The sequence below is a fragment of the Ruditapes philippinarum genome, unplaced genomic scaffold (assembly GCF_026571515.1).
Source record: "Ruditapes philippinarum isolate M1 unplaced genomic scaffold, ASM2657151v2 ctg4388_1_1_1_1, whole genome shotgun sequence".
NCBI lineage: Eukaryota > Metazoa > Mollusca > Bivalvia > Venerida > Veneridae > Ruditapes > Ruditapes philippinarum.
Genome location: NW_026851951.1, coordinates 26555 through 44867, shown reverse-complemented (window position 1 = coordinate 44867; position 18313 = coordinate 26555). Strand labels below are relative to the sequence as shown.

General features: G+C 32.1%; 1 protein-coding gene and 1 long non-coding RNA gene across 2 annotated transcripts; both read right to left on the bottom strand.

The window, feature by feature from the left end:
- Nucleotides 1-3963: 3963 nt before the first annotated feature.
- LOC132743942 (uncharacterized) lies at nt 3964-8885 on the bottom strand. The gene is made up of 2 exons (XM_060732546.1): nt 8137-8885; nt 3964-4562 (listed from the first exon to the last, which is right to left on the bottom strand). The coding sequence occupies exons 1-2, from the start codon at nt 8763-8765 to the stop codon at nt 4058-4060; spliced, it is 1134 nt and encodes a 377-aa protein (XP_060588529.1). The 5' UTR covers nt 8766-8885; the 3' UTR covers nt 3964-4057.
- Nucleotides 8886-13890: 5005 nt separating this feature from the next.
- Nucleotides 13891-17849, bottom strand: LOC132743934 (uncharacterized). The gene is made up of 3 exons (XR_009627639.1): nt 17571-17849; nt 15326-15599; nt 13891-14513 (listed from the first exon to the last, which is right to left on the bottom strand). It is a non-coding gene; the product is annotated as an uncharacterized LOC132743934 (long non-coding RNA).
- Between the last annotated feature and the right edge of the window lie 464 nt (nt 17850-18313).

Sequence of the window (18313 nt, the reverse complement as noted above, 5' to 3'; positions counted from 1 at the left end):
CAAACGGAATTATTCGAGGTTTATGGTTCGTATTTTTGTTCACTAATTTGATTATTATGATTAAAAGGTTAACAAATCGGAAATACCATGTTTTTGTTTTGCTTGTAAGTAAAATGAACACTTATTGTCCTCTCTCTAAATAATACTTTATAATAGCACGGCTTTAATTACCTTAGGGTGCACTGTGAAACCCTTAATAGTTCCTTTTGTTGTTATCATTCAATTGACATCAATTAATTCGGATTGTATTTGGTGTACAAATGTTACAGATTTGTTTAAGCAAACGACAATCGCAACTTTTCGGCCCTTTCCGTTAGTCTTCGGATAAGGTTCACACAGAACGAATACGGTATTTCGGTATAACCTACGCTTAGAAACAAAGCATGTAAACAGTAGTACTTTTATTCTGGGAGTTCTTGACAAATTTTTTTCTAATATATCAAGTAAACATCAGCCTAAAATAAGTGAATTCATAGATACAAAATAAAACAATACATTATTATCCCCCGCCGAAAGGCGACGGGGGATATAGAAAGAGTCTCCGTCCGTCCGTCCGTCCGTCCTTCCGTTCGACATTTTTGTCCAGAGTATATCTCAAAAAGTATTTGAGGTATCACCTTGAAACATTATAGGTGGATAAATCGTATTGAGGAGGAGTGCAGTGCACAAGAATGATAACTCTACCCTGCATAATTTTTGAGCTATTGCCCTTTGTTATTTATCAAACTTAATTTTTGTCCAGTGCATTATACAAAAAACCTTTGAAATATCAATATGAAACTTCATAAGTGGATAGATCTCACTCAAGAGGAGTGCAGTGCTTAAGAATGATATATCTACCCCTCATAATTTTTCTTATTAAGGAGGAATGTTGTGCGCAAGAATGATATCTCTACTCTTTATAATTTTTGAGTTATTGCCCTTTGTTATTTTTCATACTATTTTGTCCGGAGCTTATCTTAAAAAGTGTTAGAGGTATCAACTTGAAATTTCATAGATGGATAGATCTCATTGAGGAGGATTGCAGCACACAAGATTGATAGCCTACCCTGCATTATTTTTCAGTTATTGCCCTCTATTTTTCAGCCATCAGTATTCACATAGGTTTCAAATCTGTTATCACTTCGACATCAGTACTCATTATCAAAAGACCTCTTAAAATTGAATTATTCGGCTCTACTACAAAATAGGTTCTTCCAATGAGCAAACACAGTCGGCGGGGGATGGCCATGTTAACATGGCTCTTGTTTATATATTTATTTTTATGGTTGTAGAAACCGAAAGTACAAAATACCAACCTGTTGACATCAAATCGGATTTGTTTAAAATTGTACATCAGCGGGCATAGTAAAATTAAATATGGTTGTCAGACATATTTTCAATCATAATTGTACCGAAACAGACTTTAGTTTCCTTTGGATGTCAAAAATTAATTTATTCGTTTTGCATAACCGAAGATAACATTCTCTGTTTCTGTTTACATCTGAAGGCACGTGGAAGCACTACTTCCAATCCGTATTAACTCCGAGGTTATTATAGATATCAGCCGAGGTTGTTCCGATTGAGCAAACGAGTTTTAAAACAAAACTTTGTCGTACTGTCGTTCCGCGCGGCGCAATTCGAAAACACAATAATACGACAAAGTCACTATTATCGTGTTTTCGGTTAAATTTCGCCCCGCGGAGCTAGAGAACAACAAAATGTTGACTTTGTCGTATTTTCATGCTTTCATCTTTGCGCCTCGCGGAGCAAAAATATAACACGACACAAATCAGCCACTATACATTCCATTGTTTAAAAGCTGATGTTGCCCTTTATTAGGCGTTTATTTATCACTTTATTTGCAATATCTGGTGATCAACATATGAACCGCGTCACGACAAAACCAACATAGTGGCTGATCAGGATCCATGCTGTTCGCTTACCAACTCTATTACAAGTGGAGAAACTGACAGCGAACAGCATGGATCCTGAGCAGACTTGCACAACCCATATTAACATAATGATACCATCGAATATATTAGTTTATTAGAAGGGAGACAACCCTGTCATGTCATTATGCAATCTCCACACAGTTATCTCCCCTTTATTCTTCGGCGTAGTGTAAGTTAGTGTACATATAAAGGGAAGTAACCGCTGCGAGGAGTTTGGTCATATGTTGATATTTATACTAGTTATCTCCCTTTACAAGGCAGGTGTCTTTTCATAAAGTTTAGTTAAAAAAATAGCGCGCCAAATAATTATACAACGTGACGTCATTTACGACGTCACGTTATTAAGTTGGTTTCCAGTTCTGTGTACGCTGGTATTTCACTGAAACAAAGTCAGTTTCAAACAGTGAAATTATCAGTTTCAATTCACTGATATATTTCTATAAAACATCGAAAAGCATGTAATAAATTGATATAAAGGTGGTTTTTATATGGTTTCAGGCAAACTTACATTAGATATTACGTTACATTGTACGTTTTCTTTAAAAATATGCTACAATGCTTTGCAAAAGCAGAACGTTTCTCTTTAATGAGCTGTATTTTATATGTTTATTGGCATATCTGAGCACGATCCGTTGTTCTATATTCCGAAGAATAGTCTGAGGAGGTTTCCTCTGTGCATGCCAACTCTTAAATTTAAAAAAGGAAAACAAAAAGCAAAAAAAGGTTTTACGTAGGTTGACAGTAATCCGTAGACGAATATACCATCAAACCTGTTAGAGTAATTGTTCTGGTTTGAAATGTCCTGGATATTGTATGGCAGTTTTGATATTGATATGCTTGATAGATGTATTTCCTTTAGTTCTGATATAAAAACTCATGGCAGTATCTCTCTTTTCATAATGCAACTAATTTTTATAAAACATAATTTATAAGCTTCTGATATCCAGAGTTTATTATATCTTGTATTTGTCAGCACGTTGTCTCTTGGCCAAAATATAATTTTAATTGATTATATCTGAATAAACATATTATGCTTCCGATCCGGAGTAATATTTGTCACTTCCGACTGTTCGGAGCAAAATAAGCAAATTGGACGTTAGTCGTATAATATTGTAACTTATATACATGTAATTGTCAATCTTATACTACATGTATTTCCAATTGTCTGGAATATTTAATGTTCTTATACGGCAATGGACAAAATACTACCAAACCTAAGTTCCGTCAAATCTAAGAAAGAGTCCTTATGCTAATAATGAAAACGTTATCGTTTTCGACTTAAAAAAAATATACCTTTTTGTTTGACATAACAGATGATAAATTAAAATTTAGAAATATATAATATATCAATTATAAATATTTTAAAACATCCCATTGTAGCATAAGCTATTTTTTATATTTTTGAATGAACTTTTGACTGTTTCATTTCGGATAATTTTTTCCCTCTTTAAAGTCTTAAACATTTTTTATTCAAACAGGCATCTTAAAGTACAGAGTCTGAAAAACTTATCACATGAGCCGCATCACGACAAAACCAACATAATGGGTTTGCGACCAGCATGGATCCAGACCAGCCTGCCCATCCGCGCAGTCTGATCTGGATCTATGCTGTTCGCTATGAGTTTCTTTACTTGTAATAGGGTTTTTAAGCGCAGGCTGGTCTGGAACCATGCTGGTAGAAAACCCATTATGTTGGTTTTGTCGTAGGTCGGCTCTAATAGTTTTATTCAGTGATAAGAGGACTCTAGCAGAGCTAATTTAACGGCGAAAACGTGATTTTTTTATGAAAACTGGAGTTTGTTTATTACCCTACGGATCTGTGCAGTGCCCCTACAATGATACACAAGAGCACAATTCAACCCCCGCACTGTTCCCGGGCAAACATACTGTGCGAGTGGCTGCAAAAGGATTTTAATGGTTAATTACATAACACAAATATTTGCACCTTTCGGGAATCGAAAACAGGTTGCCTGATCCAACGCATTACAAATTTCGCCGAGTGTCTGGACTAAGCGAAACAACTCGTAAATGATTATATCATGATTTAATAAAGAGTTATCTTCCATGTTATTAAACAATGCTTTGAACCTAAGAAAAGGATTTGTCATTGATTCGATGCGATATTAATTAAGACTCTTTACTGATTTTGCTGGACGTTTTGGTATAGTTCTGCTTGTAAGTGATTTGCTTTTCAGCGCTTTCTTTGCGTTCTGCACTGCCATGTAATATTTGAATGAAGACACTTCGCGCTTAGCTATGTCGTCATGCTTAAAGAACAATAGTTTATCCTTTCCAACTTTAAGGCCATTTTTTAACGCTTCATGTAGGTCCCAGTCACTGAAAAAATCCACAATCCATCTGCTGTGCACTTTTGGCTTGCCTGTCCGCACATCTAAAGGATCGAACTGGATTGACTTTACACGGACCCCAATTTGCGTTTCAATTAAGTACTTAACCTCTGCATGAGTTGTGAATTCGTTGTCGCGAAAACTAAAGATGGCCGCACGTGGCCTTAACTCGGGAACGTCTCTGCGCATGTGCATTGAAGGTTTCACACGGTTTTCTTCACACAGTTCATCATTGTCACTACCGAAATCAGAAAGATCGTCTTTTGAGTCTGCCTTATTACTGAAAAATACAACACAAATACGTATTAATGAAGAAAGGACATTAACGAATAAAGATAGAACCCCTTGCATAAAAATGTATGAAAGGAGATATGAGATTTAAATACATATGTATAAATTGAGATAAGATAATAACATGACAATGTTGGTGCGGAGTTTGAGCAATAACATGACTTAATACGTATGAATGAAGATAAAACCCTAACATAAGTTATAAATAAAAATGATAAATACAATACACATGTGACAATAACATGATTATGTATGAGCAGCGATAGGACAATAACATGATTATGTATGAGCAGCGAAATGACAATAACATGATTATGTATGAGCAGCGATAGGACAATAACATGATTATGTATGAGCAGCGATAGGACAATAACATGATTATATATGGGCAGAGATAGGACAATAACATGAATATGTATGAGCAGAGATAGGACAATAACATGAATATGTATGAGCGAATATTGAACTTTAAGATATAAATTATTGAAAGGTGAATAGGCAATATCATGAACATGTATGAATAAAAACAGGATAATAAAATAAATATGTATCAATAGAGATATTATTGTAATTAAAAAGAACATGTAAAAGTTATGACTTAGTTCATGGATGCTATGATGGTTAGTTTTCACTCGGCGAATGAGTGAGTGAATAAAAATATGTGAAACAATAGCATCGCAATACACAGAACTACCTTTATATCTTTTTTACTAGAAAAAAAATCATATTAGGGTAATGCAAAGTAATCTATTATCTTTATTACAATTAAGTGTGCGCATTTATGAATTTAAAAATATATATTTACTCAACGCATAGATTTAATAAAACATTTTTACTGTTATTTAATGAATTGTTAAATGTATTTAATTATAAAAATTACAAAAAATTTCTTACTTATGTGTCTATTCCTTCAAATATAATTTTGTTTCACACCTTTTCTAAATAATTCTCCTTCACACCACAGTCCTTAAAGCTTGTAAATAAGTTAGTTAATCATTAAATTTAAACCTCCATATAGATTTAATATGATTATCAAATTGCTATCTTTGTCAAAGTCTGAATGCGAATTTTAAAGGATATCTACCCGCATTCTTAAACATTAAAATTGGACCGTGCCTCTAATTTGATCCTTTGGAAAACAAACCGTTTATCCCTTTGAAAACTCTACCGCATTTACAATGTAAATTGTACATTTGATATGGCGCTGATCCATTGATTAAATAGCCCGGGTAACAAAACGGAAGACCGCCTATTGTACGCATATATAGTCAAGGATTTTTTAATTCACCCCCACTTTAAATGTATATATTTGGAGTTTATGATTTTTAAAACGTCTAGATTTAAATTTGTAAAAGAAATGTTTGAGAAAGAGAATTGATTGGTATTGATATATGTACTTGTGTATATATAATATATAAAAATGCAATTATAGCTAACTTTAAATTTAGCATTTTTGAAGTGAAACGTACTTGAACGAAACGGACAATAAATGTTATGCTTTTTTTTTAGCTTCAACATTTTTGTACGCCCGTTCCGTCGTCTGTTTCAAGTTATTTAAAAAGATATTCTTTGTAAATTATTTGATAGCATATCGGATGTTAAGTTGATCTTTAAAGCGTTAAAATATATAATAATTATTCGGTATAAAATCGCAAAATTCATATTCAATTGAAAATATTTATATTAAAGAAGACACTGTGGTATACCATAATCATCACAGGGGAAATTCTATAATGGTTTAAAACGTTTTTATGGTATCTACGTTGCAAAAAGTATTTCTATTTTTTATATATAACTCAGATATAACTATATTTGAAGAAAACAAAACAAAACAAACAAACAGTTATTATTTAAAGTCCTATTAAGTCTCTAAACTAATATTCGTTTATTCTTTTTTTTCATTTTTAATGTTTCTGTTGCATTTCCCGAAACGATACTCATCGGCCAATATAACTGAACAATCTTGTCATAATTGTTAGTGGTCATTTACAAGGATTTAATGATGTTTTATTTGAGCCGTGTCACAACAAAACCAACATAATGCGTTTGCGACCAGCATGGATCCAGACCAGCCTGCGCATCCGCGCAGTCTGATCAGGATCCATGCTGTTCGCTATCAGTTTCTCCACTTGTAATAGAGTTGGTAGGCGAACAGCATGGATCCTGATCAGACTGCGCGGATGCGCAGGCTGGTCTGGATCCATGCTGGTCGCAAACCCATTATGTTGGTTTTGTCATGACACGGCTCATTTATCATTGTATATGGAATAAACAAAATACCACTTTGTTTTTGTTTCGCTACTATTTATGACAAATTATTTCACATTTAACGTTACTTTCGTCGCGTCGTAAGCATTTAACATGCTCAAAATCCATAATTGAAACGTTATAGATCACAGGCATTCTGATTCTTTTAAAAAATCATATTCATTTTGTACCGTTAATATGCTTTAAAAAAAAAATAAAATGTGTATGCATGAAATAATTATATCACATCGTGAGCCGTTTGCCATACATTTTAACTGGCATCATGTCTATGTCTTCATACTAATAAGAATTTTATTCATAACTGTCGTGATAACTATGATAAATGTTATCAAAAGTTTGATAATAATGAAATAAAATGATGATTATTATTATGATGATGACGATGATGATAATAATGATGATGATGACGACGATGATGATGACGATGATGATGATGATTATAATGATGATGATGATAATTATGATGATGACGATGATGATGATTATGATGATAGCGATAACCATCATCACCACCACCACGATTCCCACCACCATCGATATCATCATTATTAACATTTTTTTCCAATACATGTATATTATCAATATCACTTTTAAGTCAATTTCACTGTGATTGTTTTTTGTCGGTGTGGCTATGGCCGTTCTTCCAGCTGTTATTTTTATTTTTGGCTGCTTTTAAACAAGATTGCGTTTTCAATGCTAGCTAGACCCATTTTCATATAGAGGATATTGAATAAATGTAAATTCAATATTGAATAAATTCAATATTAGACTTACACAAATTCAATATTCTATTTATCACATACCCAAAATAAAAACCGTTTAAAGTGAAAAAAAAGAGTCATTTTCATTGACGCGCCTATAGCATAACGCTAACTTTTAGTGCGTCTTAACACTATGTTTGTAAAACGCTAATAACTTCACGTTAAAAATATATGCACGGCCGTGCAATACCATTTTTACGGAGTCGCAAAATCGGCACGGGTGTGTGATAATGAAAGAACTGTACTAGTAAGTTTATATATTCCGCATTCCCAGAATTGAAAACATGTTTAAAATGGCAACTGTCTTTCATCCAATTTTACGTTACAACGAACATAAAGGAAGTGCTTATTTCACGATTCAATTATTTATTCTAACTTTATTTTTTGAATGTAAGTTGTTGTTGTTGCTGAGTTATGAAAATGAAGTGAAATAAAATATACCAATTGGCAGTATATGACATAAGAACATTATCTTAATGGAAGCAATAAAAAGCACAACAAAATTAGAAAAAAAATGAATACTTAATTACATACACGGCCTCATTTACACCTGTTCTGTGTTCTTCCCCAGATTGTTGTTGAGGGAAATTGCTACCAGTCAAGGTCTCCGTTTGCGTTGTTTTAGAACAGCGTTTCGAACTCACAACCTTTCTTGATGAGAACCCGTCAAACACAATGTCAGCTTTTTTAAGCAGAGTATATCTGTTGAATCCAAGTTTTATTAGAGAATCAAATACAAAGGGGTTCAGGCGAACTTTTGACGACTTGCCAGAGTTAGCAGAACGCGGTCTCTGTCCGATTTTATATCCTGGATACTCTGCTGCTGAACCACTGATGCACCGCCTTTGGATCCCTCCCTCTGATCCAGAGATTTGTGGACGGTCATCACCTCCTAGTGCCTGCCATTGCAAAAACCCGCTGAGTTTGTCTAGCGAAAGAATACTCGAATAACCCTGTGGTAAATTGTGGTATTTAAACAACTGTGCTGATTCCCGCCCTAAAATGTTTACAGCGTCTACGTCTGCTACAGATTTCCCGGTTAGAGGCATGCATCCGCCCAAATGGTAAACTCCCGCAACGGTACATTTTACTGAGGAAATCTCGGGTAGAGATATGCCGGGAATTTTTTTCTGCAAAATCAAAACTTGACTTGACGTCGGCATTTACTTTCACCCCGATGGATTTTATTTCGTATTTTACATTTCATGCGTTTTAAACTCAGTTTCGTTTCAGTAGATCCATTTAAGATTCAACAATGCAAATGTGTTTCGATAACGTCATGACGACAACGTCAATGATGACGTCTCAGTCAAACGACTATTTAACGTCATCTTTCGACGTCTAAGTAGTATTTCATTACCATTTTTTTATTACCATTTTGATGAAATTCGTTAAAGTACCAAAATAGGAACTGGCAAATGTTAATCATATTTAATATAGTTTATTACACATTTATATTTAAAAATTTAGGGAATGAAACACAACATTTTCAATGAAAATAAATCTATCTAACGAAATTTGTATAATCTTATCTTTTCCACAATTATTCACATTGTAACGTCATACAAATTTCTATATTCAAAGTACAACCCGAGCTGTTTATATAGGGTCATATAACCTGTCAAAAATCTTTAAAAATAATAATAATATATAGTGCATAATAACATGTCCTACCGTGCCCAAAAAAGAAGGTTTTTTTTAATTTTCTTGATTTAGATTTCAAGATTATCAAAAGATAACTGTGCAAAGTCAGTAGTTTCTGGTGTTTTGTACGAGTTGTCGTTCTTGCCGGACGGAATTTATATATCAGCGCCCGGATGTGAATAAACTATATATAATTGAGACTATTGTTGTGTCCTTTCAAACATGGTGACAAATTAAAATGCAAACTAAATAAACACTTAACATTGCAGCAGCTGCCATTGTTTAAATTATTATTATTTATTATAACGAGTTTATATATTATTATGATGATTTATTCGAATGGCAGATAGAGGAGCGAGTGAAGAAATCTTAATTTTACATTCAAATGTACTGTATATATTAAAAGTTATTTGTTTTTTTACTGCTAAAAAGATTTTAGACTTTAATTAAGTACTTTATTTTCTAAAAAATGTTTTTTTTTTTGTTTTTTCTTTCTCTCTTTTTTGTTGTTGTTTTTCATAATATATATTTATATTTTCTCATTTGTTTGTGCAAACCTACTTTGTAATATTCCGTAAATAAAGGGTTTATTTTTCTTCTTTCTTTTCTTTTCTTCTTCTCCTTCTCCCCGTATTCCTTCTTTTATTATTATTATTATTATTATTATTATCATCAATATTATAATTATTATTATTATTATTTTTATGATTATGATTATTACCATTATCATTTTTTTATCATTATTATTATTATCATTATTATTATCATTATTTTTATTATAATTTTATCATTATCATTTTATCATTATTATTTTCATCATTATTATTATTTTTATTATCATCATTTTCATCATCATCATAATCATCATCATTATTTCTATGAAAGTTAAACGTTAGACGTTAGCGAATGTTAAATGTTAGCGAACATATAGAAAATTGAAAAAAAAAAACAACAAAAACCAAACAAACAACGTTTCTAAATGTCAGCTTTTGTGAGGTACAGTACATCAACTTCCTGTTGTATGTAAAGTCATAACCTCTAACATTATCCATATTTATCACCGTCAAAAACAAAAAATCGAACTTGGAAAGTCAGGTGATTCTAGGATAGTCGATCATTACGTACTAAATCTCTTACTGCCGGTCATCAAGTACTAAAAATCAAAAATGTCAAGCTCCTCTCTATAGAAGACAAATGAGCCGCGTCACGACAAAACTAACATAGTGCGTTTGCGACCAGCATGGATCCAGACCAGCCTGCGCATCCGCGCAGTCTGATCAGGATCCATGCTGTTCGCTTACAAACCCTATTACAAGTAGAGAAACTGATAGCGAACAGCATGGATCCTGATCAGACTGCGCGGACGCGCAGGCTGGTCTGGATCCATGCTGGTCGCAAAGCCATTATGTTGGTTTTGTCATGACGCGGCTCAAATGTGTTTACAGTTATTTCATTTTATTAGTGAGTAGACATTTTTAACATTTTTGTTTCTGTAAGACATAGATGATGTACTATTTCAGGTTTTATTTGTGAATGTTTCTGGCCAACGTTCTGGCAACAATGTATATATGTATTATTCATATTTAATGCTTAATATCATGTTGTTGTTATTGATGTTGTTGTTTATATGTTATATAATATATGATTCAAACTGGTCATCATTAAAATGAATACAACAGTATATCCTATCCTGTTTAAAAGATTGTTATGTTCCCAACGAGAAGTTTGCTCTTTTGACTGTCTCTCTCTCCCACACCCGAAACCCAAACTGACTGACTGAAGTTTAGCATTACCTTTGCAAAAGACTCTACACTGACCTTTTGCACTTCATTTGCTAAAATAGTTTCTTCTACGTAACAAACAATATTCGAGTTACACATATTAAGAGGCTGCGCTTATGAGCCTGCCATTATGAGCCTGTCATTATGAGCCTGCCATTATGCCCTAAAGCTATGAAGACAAATGCAGACAAATAAAGCTTGGAACTAAGTATGTAGCTATTCTAAAGAAATTAGAAACATTCTCCTATCGCTCCTAATTTCTGTAGAACAGCACGGATGAACAGTAACATATACTTATCTAAAGATATTAAAAAATGTACAAATGAAAGCATACATTTGTAACAACAACCACATGTACTGTTTCAGTCTGTTTATTTTTCAGTCTGTTTATTTAACAACATGACATATCAACAATATAAGTTTCAAACAGTATGTGGGTTAAACTTAAAACTAAGTATGATTTGATTTTATGAGGGACAGATTAAATAGATTAGATAAATAAATAGTGTTAGACAATAATGAATAAATAACTGTGTGAATATTTTTGTTACTAATTATCATAAATAAATAGATGCATATTTCTATATAAAGTAGACACCGCAGCACGATTTCCCTGTTTTTTTGCGCGTGTTCGTTTTTTTGCACGAAGTTTACGTGCTGTGTTGATACAACAGTTAACGAATCACTACAGTTTATCGTTCGTATACACATGTTTAGATAAAACTGTAGAAATAGAAATACTAGTTCCAATTTAAATGTAGCAAGTTTTAAACAAAGTATATGCTCGCCCATATGGTTTATATTTCGATGGCGCGGTAAAGAAACCCAAACACACACGCACAGTTGATCATTCGAGGCCTTCTTGTTGCCTTGCATAGTCAATCAGTTTAAAGTTTGACCCTCCGCCCTTTCCTAGTTATCTGTCTTTAAGCCTTTTATAAGTAATATTGGGCCATTTTAATTGTACAGTCGTTCTTATTATTTGGGTTACTCTACACTCCTCTATCAATTTAAATGTAATTTAATTAAACTGCTAGAAATATGTCTACTAAGACTTGTAACTGAACATTTTCATGTTCATTATAATAGATATGATACGGGGTCATATAAGAGTCGTCTATGCATATGTTTACATATGGAATGTTATAAAATAAGTACAATGTGAATGACCCCATGCTACATATGTGTTCTTAGTTAATGATATAAGATTTATTTTCGTTTGAGGAAGTAAATTATAATTAAGAACACCGGCGCGTTCAGCAGTAACGTGTTGTGTTTATAGCGATTTCTTTAGTTGGAACATATAAAGAAAAGGACAGCGTGTGTGCTGGGCAAAACATTTTTCATTGACTGGACGTATAACAATAGTGCTACAAAATTTTGTATGGATTTACCAGGCTTGCAACTAAAAAGGTTTGTTTAAGTAGATTAAATTGTGAATGCAGTCATAATCTCTCGTGCAAAACTGACGATATTATTCAGTAATTTTCTTGAATTTGAAGATTAGGGGTGAAAATTTTATAATATTTGGTCGAGTATAATAGTATTTCGGAATAAATTGTGTCCAGTGACATTATGCTTATATTCTTATTGTCAAGTGGAACTGAACTGACTATATATTTCAAAAGATTGACTGTTATAATTGTAATTGACCAGCAGCGGATACTGGTAAATGTTAAGGAGAAAATATAAATCTGCCTAAAATATAAAAAAGACTCCCCGTACTCTTATTTATAAAGTGAATATTACAGGTAAATTCTGATAATTATTAACTCACATATCCTTGGACCATTTTAGTTATTTGTCAATCATGCGAAGTAAATTATAACATTAATAGGAATTATGGCAAAATGATAGCTTATTTTGACTTTCACCTGTTCAGCCCTTGGATAAGCATAATGTCTCTTTAACTATTATACAGCCTTTGTAAGGGCTAAAATCTTGTATACAAATGCATTTGAGCCGCGTCACGACAAAACCAACATAATGGGTTTGCGACCAGCATGGATCCAGACCAGCCTGCGCATCCGCGCAGTCTGATCAGGATCCATGCTGTTCACTATCAGTTTCTCTACTTGTTATAGGGTTTGTAAGCGAACAGCAAGGATCCTGATCAGACTGCGTGGATGCGCAGGCTGGTCTGGATCCATGCTGGTCGCAAACCCATTATGTTGGTTTTGTCGTGACACGGCTCATTTACTTAAGATTGGTAATTACACGTTTTAGCTTCCACTGTCTTAGCAAATTATGGCTTTTTATCTAGAGATATTACAAAATGTACAAATGGAAGCATACATTTGTAACAACAACCACTTTTATTTTCTAGTCAGTTTATATTAGTAACAACATGACATATCAACAATATAAGTTTCAAACAGTATGTGGGTTAAACTTAAAACTAAGTATGACTGTTTTCATATGAGACATATAAAATTGATTATGTAAATAAATAGTGTAAGACAATGAATAAGTAACTGTGTGAATATTTTAGTTACTAATTATAACTATTAAATAGATGCATATTTCTATATATAGTAGATACATATATAGTAGATACCGCAGCACGATTTCCATGTCTTTTGCGCGTGTTCGGTTATTTGTGCAGTCTTTCTCATTATAGGCTAGGCATTTTAGCCAAAAATAAGACCCAACCTCAAACAAATTCCTTCAGAAAAGATATTTGCATATTTGTTATCTACTATATATGTGTTGCTACAGGAAAAAAGTCCTCAAAAAAATTCGAAGTATAAAATGCTAAAAATGTCATGTTTTGAAATCATGTGTTTTCAATTAGAAAAATCTGTGAAATTAAATAACCCAGATATTCTACGCAAATATGGTCATTAACAAAGTAACACATTAATACAAAAACATGCTTTATTTAATCTAAAACACTTCAACAAATGTTCATTACATTCAAAAAGTCGCAACACTGCATAATCTATAAATCATCATTTAGACTGGTATAAAACATTACCCCACCCACTAATGATAAAATATTTTTTTTACTTTAAGTCAGATTCCATTTAATATTCTTACAAGTTAGCTCTACCAAGAATAAAGTTGTATGAATCTACCTAAATTCATTTTATCATTCAAAATTGCAATACATTTTACACGAATAATTATTATTTATATGTATACATTGTATTTGCATTTCTATTCTGAAAATCAATCCTTCTAGTAAATATCTTACCAATGCTAAATTGCACTTACTTTATCATAGAATTTTTGTTAAAAATATATGGTAAAAAGACATTTTAAAATAAAATGTATATTCTGAATGTTAAGACACTGAAAAAACACAATGTTATTTCATCACTTTTTGTCACCGAGGCCCGACTATCCATATAGTATGACAAGGCTACACATGTATATATACATATTGCCCTGCCCTTGTTCAATGCTGAAATTATATTCATTTTTTCGGCCGGTGCTGTTGAAACCTTTAGCCTGCCCTTTTCACAGAGACACATTGTTTCGCATCTGTAAAATACAACATAATATGATAAATAAAAATGCGAAAAATGCATTCTGCTTTTAAAATAAAACAATTTTATGTCAAACTGAAAATGTAGGTACTATGAAAAGCAAGATAGGATCGTGTTTATATTTTTATATTGAATTATCTACAAATAATTCATACATTAATGAGGCACGTTTAGCCTCAGAAAAAACATGCATCATCTTTCTTCTTTAGAAAGTATGTTTCAAACAAATTTAAAGCATAAATGTAAATTGCCTATCCGCTGAAAGAAGCGCTGACTGTGAAACACCATAATGTGCCATATAAGAAGGAAAATTAATACTGAACCAAACAGCAGCTATACTTTCATACAGATAACTTAATTGGAAGATTTGGTCGAGTGTTTAAGGTCACTGACTTCAAAACACTTGCTTCTTACGATGTTAACGATGTAGGTTCGAGTCCTGCCTTGGTTTTGGAATCTATTATTTGACATAGCTATCCCAAAACTAGCTTATAGAATATTGGTGGTTCTACGTGTTAAAAATAATACCTATGTCACACTTTTTCCTTCACCAGTAAAGCTTGAAAGTTATTATATGACCTGTAAAGTGTTGATGTGACATAAAAACCAACAAACAAATCTCTGATCTTAGTAATTCCGAGAATGTAAGAAAACTGCAGGTTTGGACACTAAAAATAAGAAAACCATTTAGCTTTTACAGATGTGAATTCCCTTTAGAAAGGTTATCTATGCAGTACGTAGCACACAAAATTAAATCTGGTACAGCAACAATGTATTAAAAATATAGAGGGTTTTTCTTTGATTTACCTATTAATTGCTTTTCAAAAATGCTGGATCTTTTCAAACAGAGCCCATTTAGCCTCTCCTAACTCATCGGCGGAACCCACGGTATACTACATTTATTACATGTATACGGTAAATAGCTTGGGCTACCGAGGATGCTCCTAACTTGGAAATATGGAAAACTCTTGCCACATCCAATCAACGGATTGATTAATGTTCGCTAAAATATAAAAGGCTGGACTCTCGCTAAATATTGTCTTCTGCAATCAACCATCCAATACTATGTTTAGCCCTTCCTCTAAAAATAAGATATATAAAGTCCATAAAACATTATCAAAAAAATATTAAAAAGAAATAGTATTGAAATGATTTAATAGGGAAACGCCTAAGAAAATGTTGGTATGAACAAACTCTTTTGTATGTGCATTTATTATAATCATGCTGTAAAATAATGATGTAAATTTGTGTTGATATATCAATTTCTGTTGTATTAACAAAACCTGAAAGACACCCAATTGTTTTGTTTCCATTCATTCAATAAGATATATCTACGTAAAAAGCCATTTATCTCTCACATCACATTACACCTTGTGTAGAAGTCAAGTGTCTATCCATCTTCTTACTAGTTATACAACAACTGTTCTATAAATGCTGACAACAAGATGGAAAACATAACTTAAAATATACATATAACTTGCACTGGTATCATGAGGGTAGATTTGCAACTACACAACATTTAGAAAGAAAACAATTGAAGCAGATTTAATATGTTATAATAAGAATAAAATGGTTTAGGATCAGAAAAGATATGATTAAAATCTATATCAAATGCAATTTTGAAGTCTGGTCTGTTAACACCTCATTTATATTTTTCTCTTCGAATATGTCATCTTAGTATCTAAGTATATTTTGTGTTTTAAAACCATTTTGGTAAGTGAAATCTATTGCATTTTGACATTAGATTATTAGATTTATCCAAATTGTCTAGAATGATAGAATAAAAAATAGTTAAAACATAAGATATAAAACTTTGTAAATAACAGAACAAAATTTTATTTTGGATTTGTACATAGTGCACCATCACTACAATATAAATACACATATTGTAAAGATGTCACGTTTCTTTTTAACAAATAATATAGGATTTAATATATAGTATTGAATTTCATGTAAAGCTGGAGAATGAACAATAATGGATTAAGACTATATTAGTACGACTTATAAAACAATTTGTTACGCAGAGTATACAACAAATCAATTTAATTTTAACTTAAGTATAAATTTGTAACAAAATATCAAAATTCAGTTGTTAGTACTAACAATAATGTTCCTGATTTTAATCGATTCTCTCAAATATTTAGCTAGATTAGTAAGTATAATTTCATTATTAGAAGAAATCAGTTTAAAGAATTTACACATTGATGGGCATTTGTAATAATATTGTTTCACATATTTTTTCCTTATGTCAACAAAGCATGGGCATATCAAAACAAAATGGTATTCGTCTTTTAAATCCATAGTATAACAACATTAACAGTATCTTTCACTCCTTAGGGTTCTATTTTGACCATATCTACCCGTTGGTACTCTTAGTGTATGTGCAGACATTCTTATTATGGTGATGTAAAATCTAAGATCCTTTGGTAATATGTTAAGATAGTTTTCGTATGAATATAATTATTTACAATTTTTATAAAGTTCTAAAACAGAATTATTTTCTAGAGATGAATGCCATATTTGTATATAATTATCAATAACTCTTTGTTTAAATATATAATTTCTCATATAACATGCTGGAATATTATCATTTCGCTTAGAAATGCATTATGTATTACAAAATACGTTTGTTTAAATTATGATTTCCACAATTCGTAAAACATGCCAACTCTTTGAAATAGATCTAAGTCAAATTGAACATTTTAAAAATATTCCTAGATTTTCGTGATTTTGGTCACAACACGCTTCCGTAGAAAAGAAAACTTTACATAATTTGTGCATATACATTTTTTTAAATACTCAGTTAGATGTGTGGTTAATTTTGCGTCATTTTAGATAATTGTAAAAAAGAAAACAATGTAGAATAGTGAGTAAAAGATAAACTCTCTTTTAATGATTACTTCATTCAAAATTGTGTTTGAAATCGCGAAATTATATGACACATTTTGTCATCTGCATAATCGATTGATTGGTGGTCAGTTATATATATCTACTGACATATTTTCCCCTAAAATTTATACAGAAGAATATAAAAATGTCTAAAATTACTTACCTTTGCACTAGGAATGCTGGAATTGTAGTAACTTCAGATCTTTCAACAAAATAATAATAAACGTGACGTCACCGAACGTGCATAACATTAAAGTATGGTGTAATTTAAGAGACACATTTAAATATCGATTTTTACTAAATCTTTATGATCGATTTTTCAGGCTTCTGCAAGGAGATTTTTTGAGGATTTTTTTCTCAAAATGTAGATAATGTTTATCTTTTATTTAATCGTGAAAACATTTGTGAAGGAATTAGTTTTACCATAATTTCTATTATGACTGGCCTATTATTTGGGTTATTCTACACTCCTCTGATTTGAATGTAATTTAATTAAACTGCAAGAAATATTTCTAAGACTTGTAACAGAATATCAGAATTTTCATGTTCATTATGATAGATATAATACTAGACCAAATAAGAGTCGACTTTGCATATGTTTACACATGGAATGTTACAGAATAAATGCAATGTGAATTGTTTATTTTCGTTTGAGAGAACACTGGCGCGTTCAGCAGTCACGTTTTGATTTGTTGGAACATTTAAAGAACAGGCCAGCACGTGTGCTGGACAAAACAGGTTTCATTGACTGGACGTATAACGACAGTGCTACAAAATTTGTATGGATTTACCAGGCTTGCAACTGAAAAGGTTTGTTTTAGTGGATTCCCTTTTAAATGCATTCATAATCTCGCGTGCTAAACGGACACTATTAATCGGAAACTTGAATTTGTGAGAATTTGATAA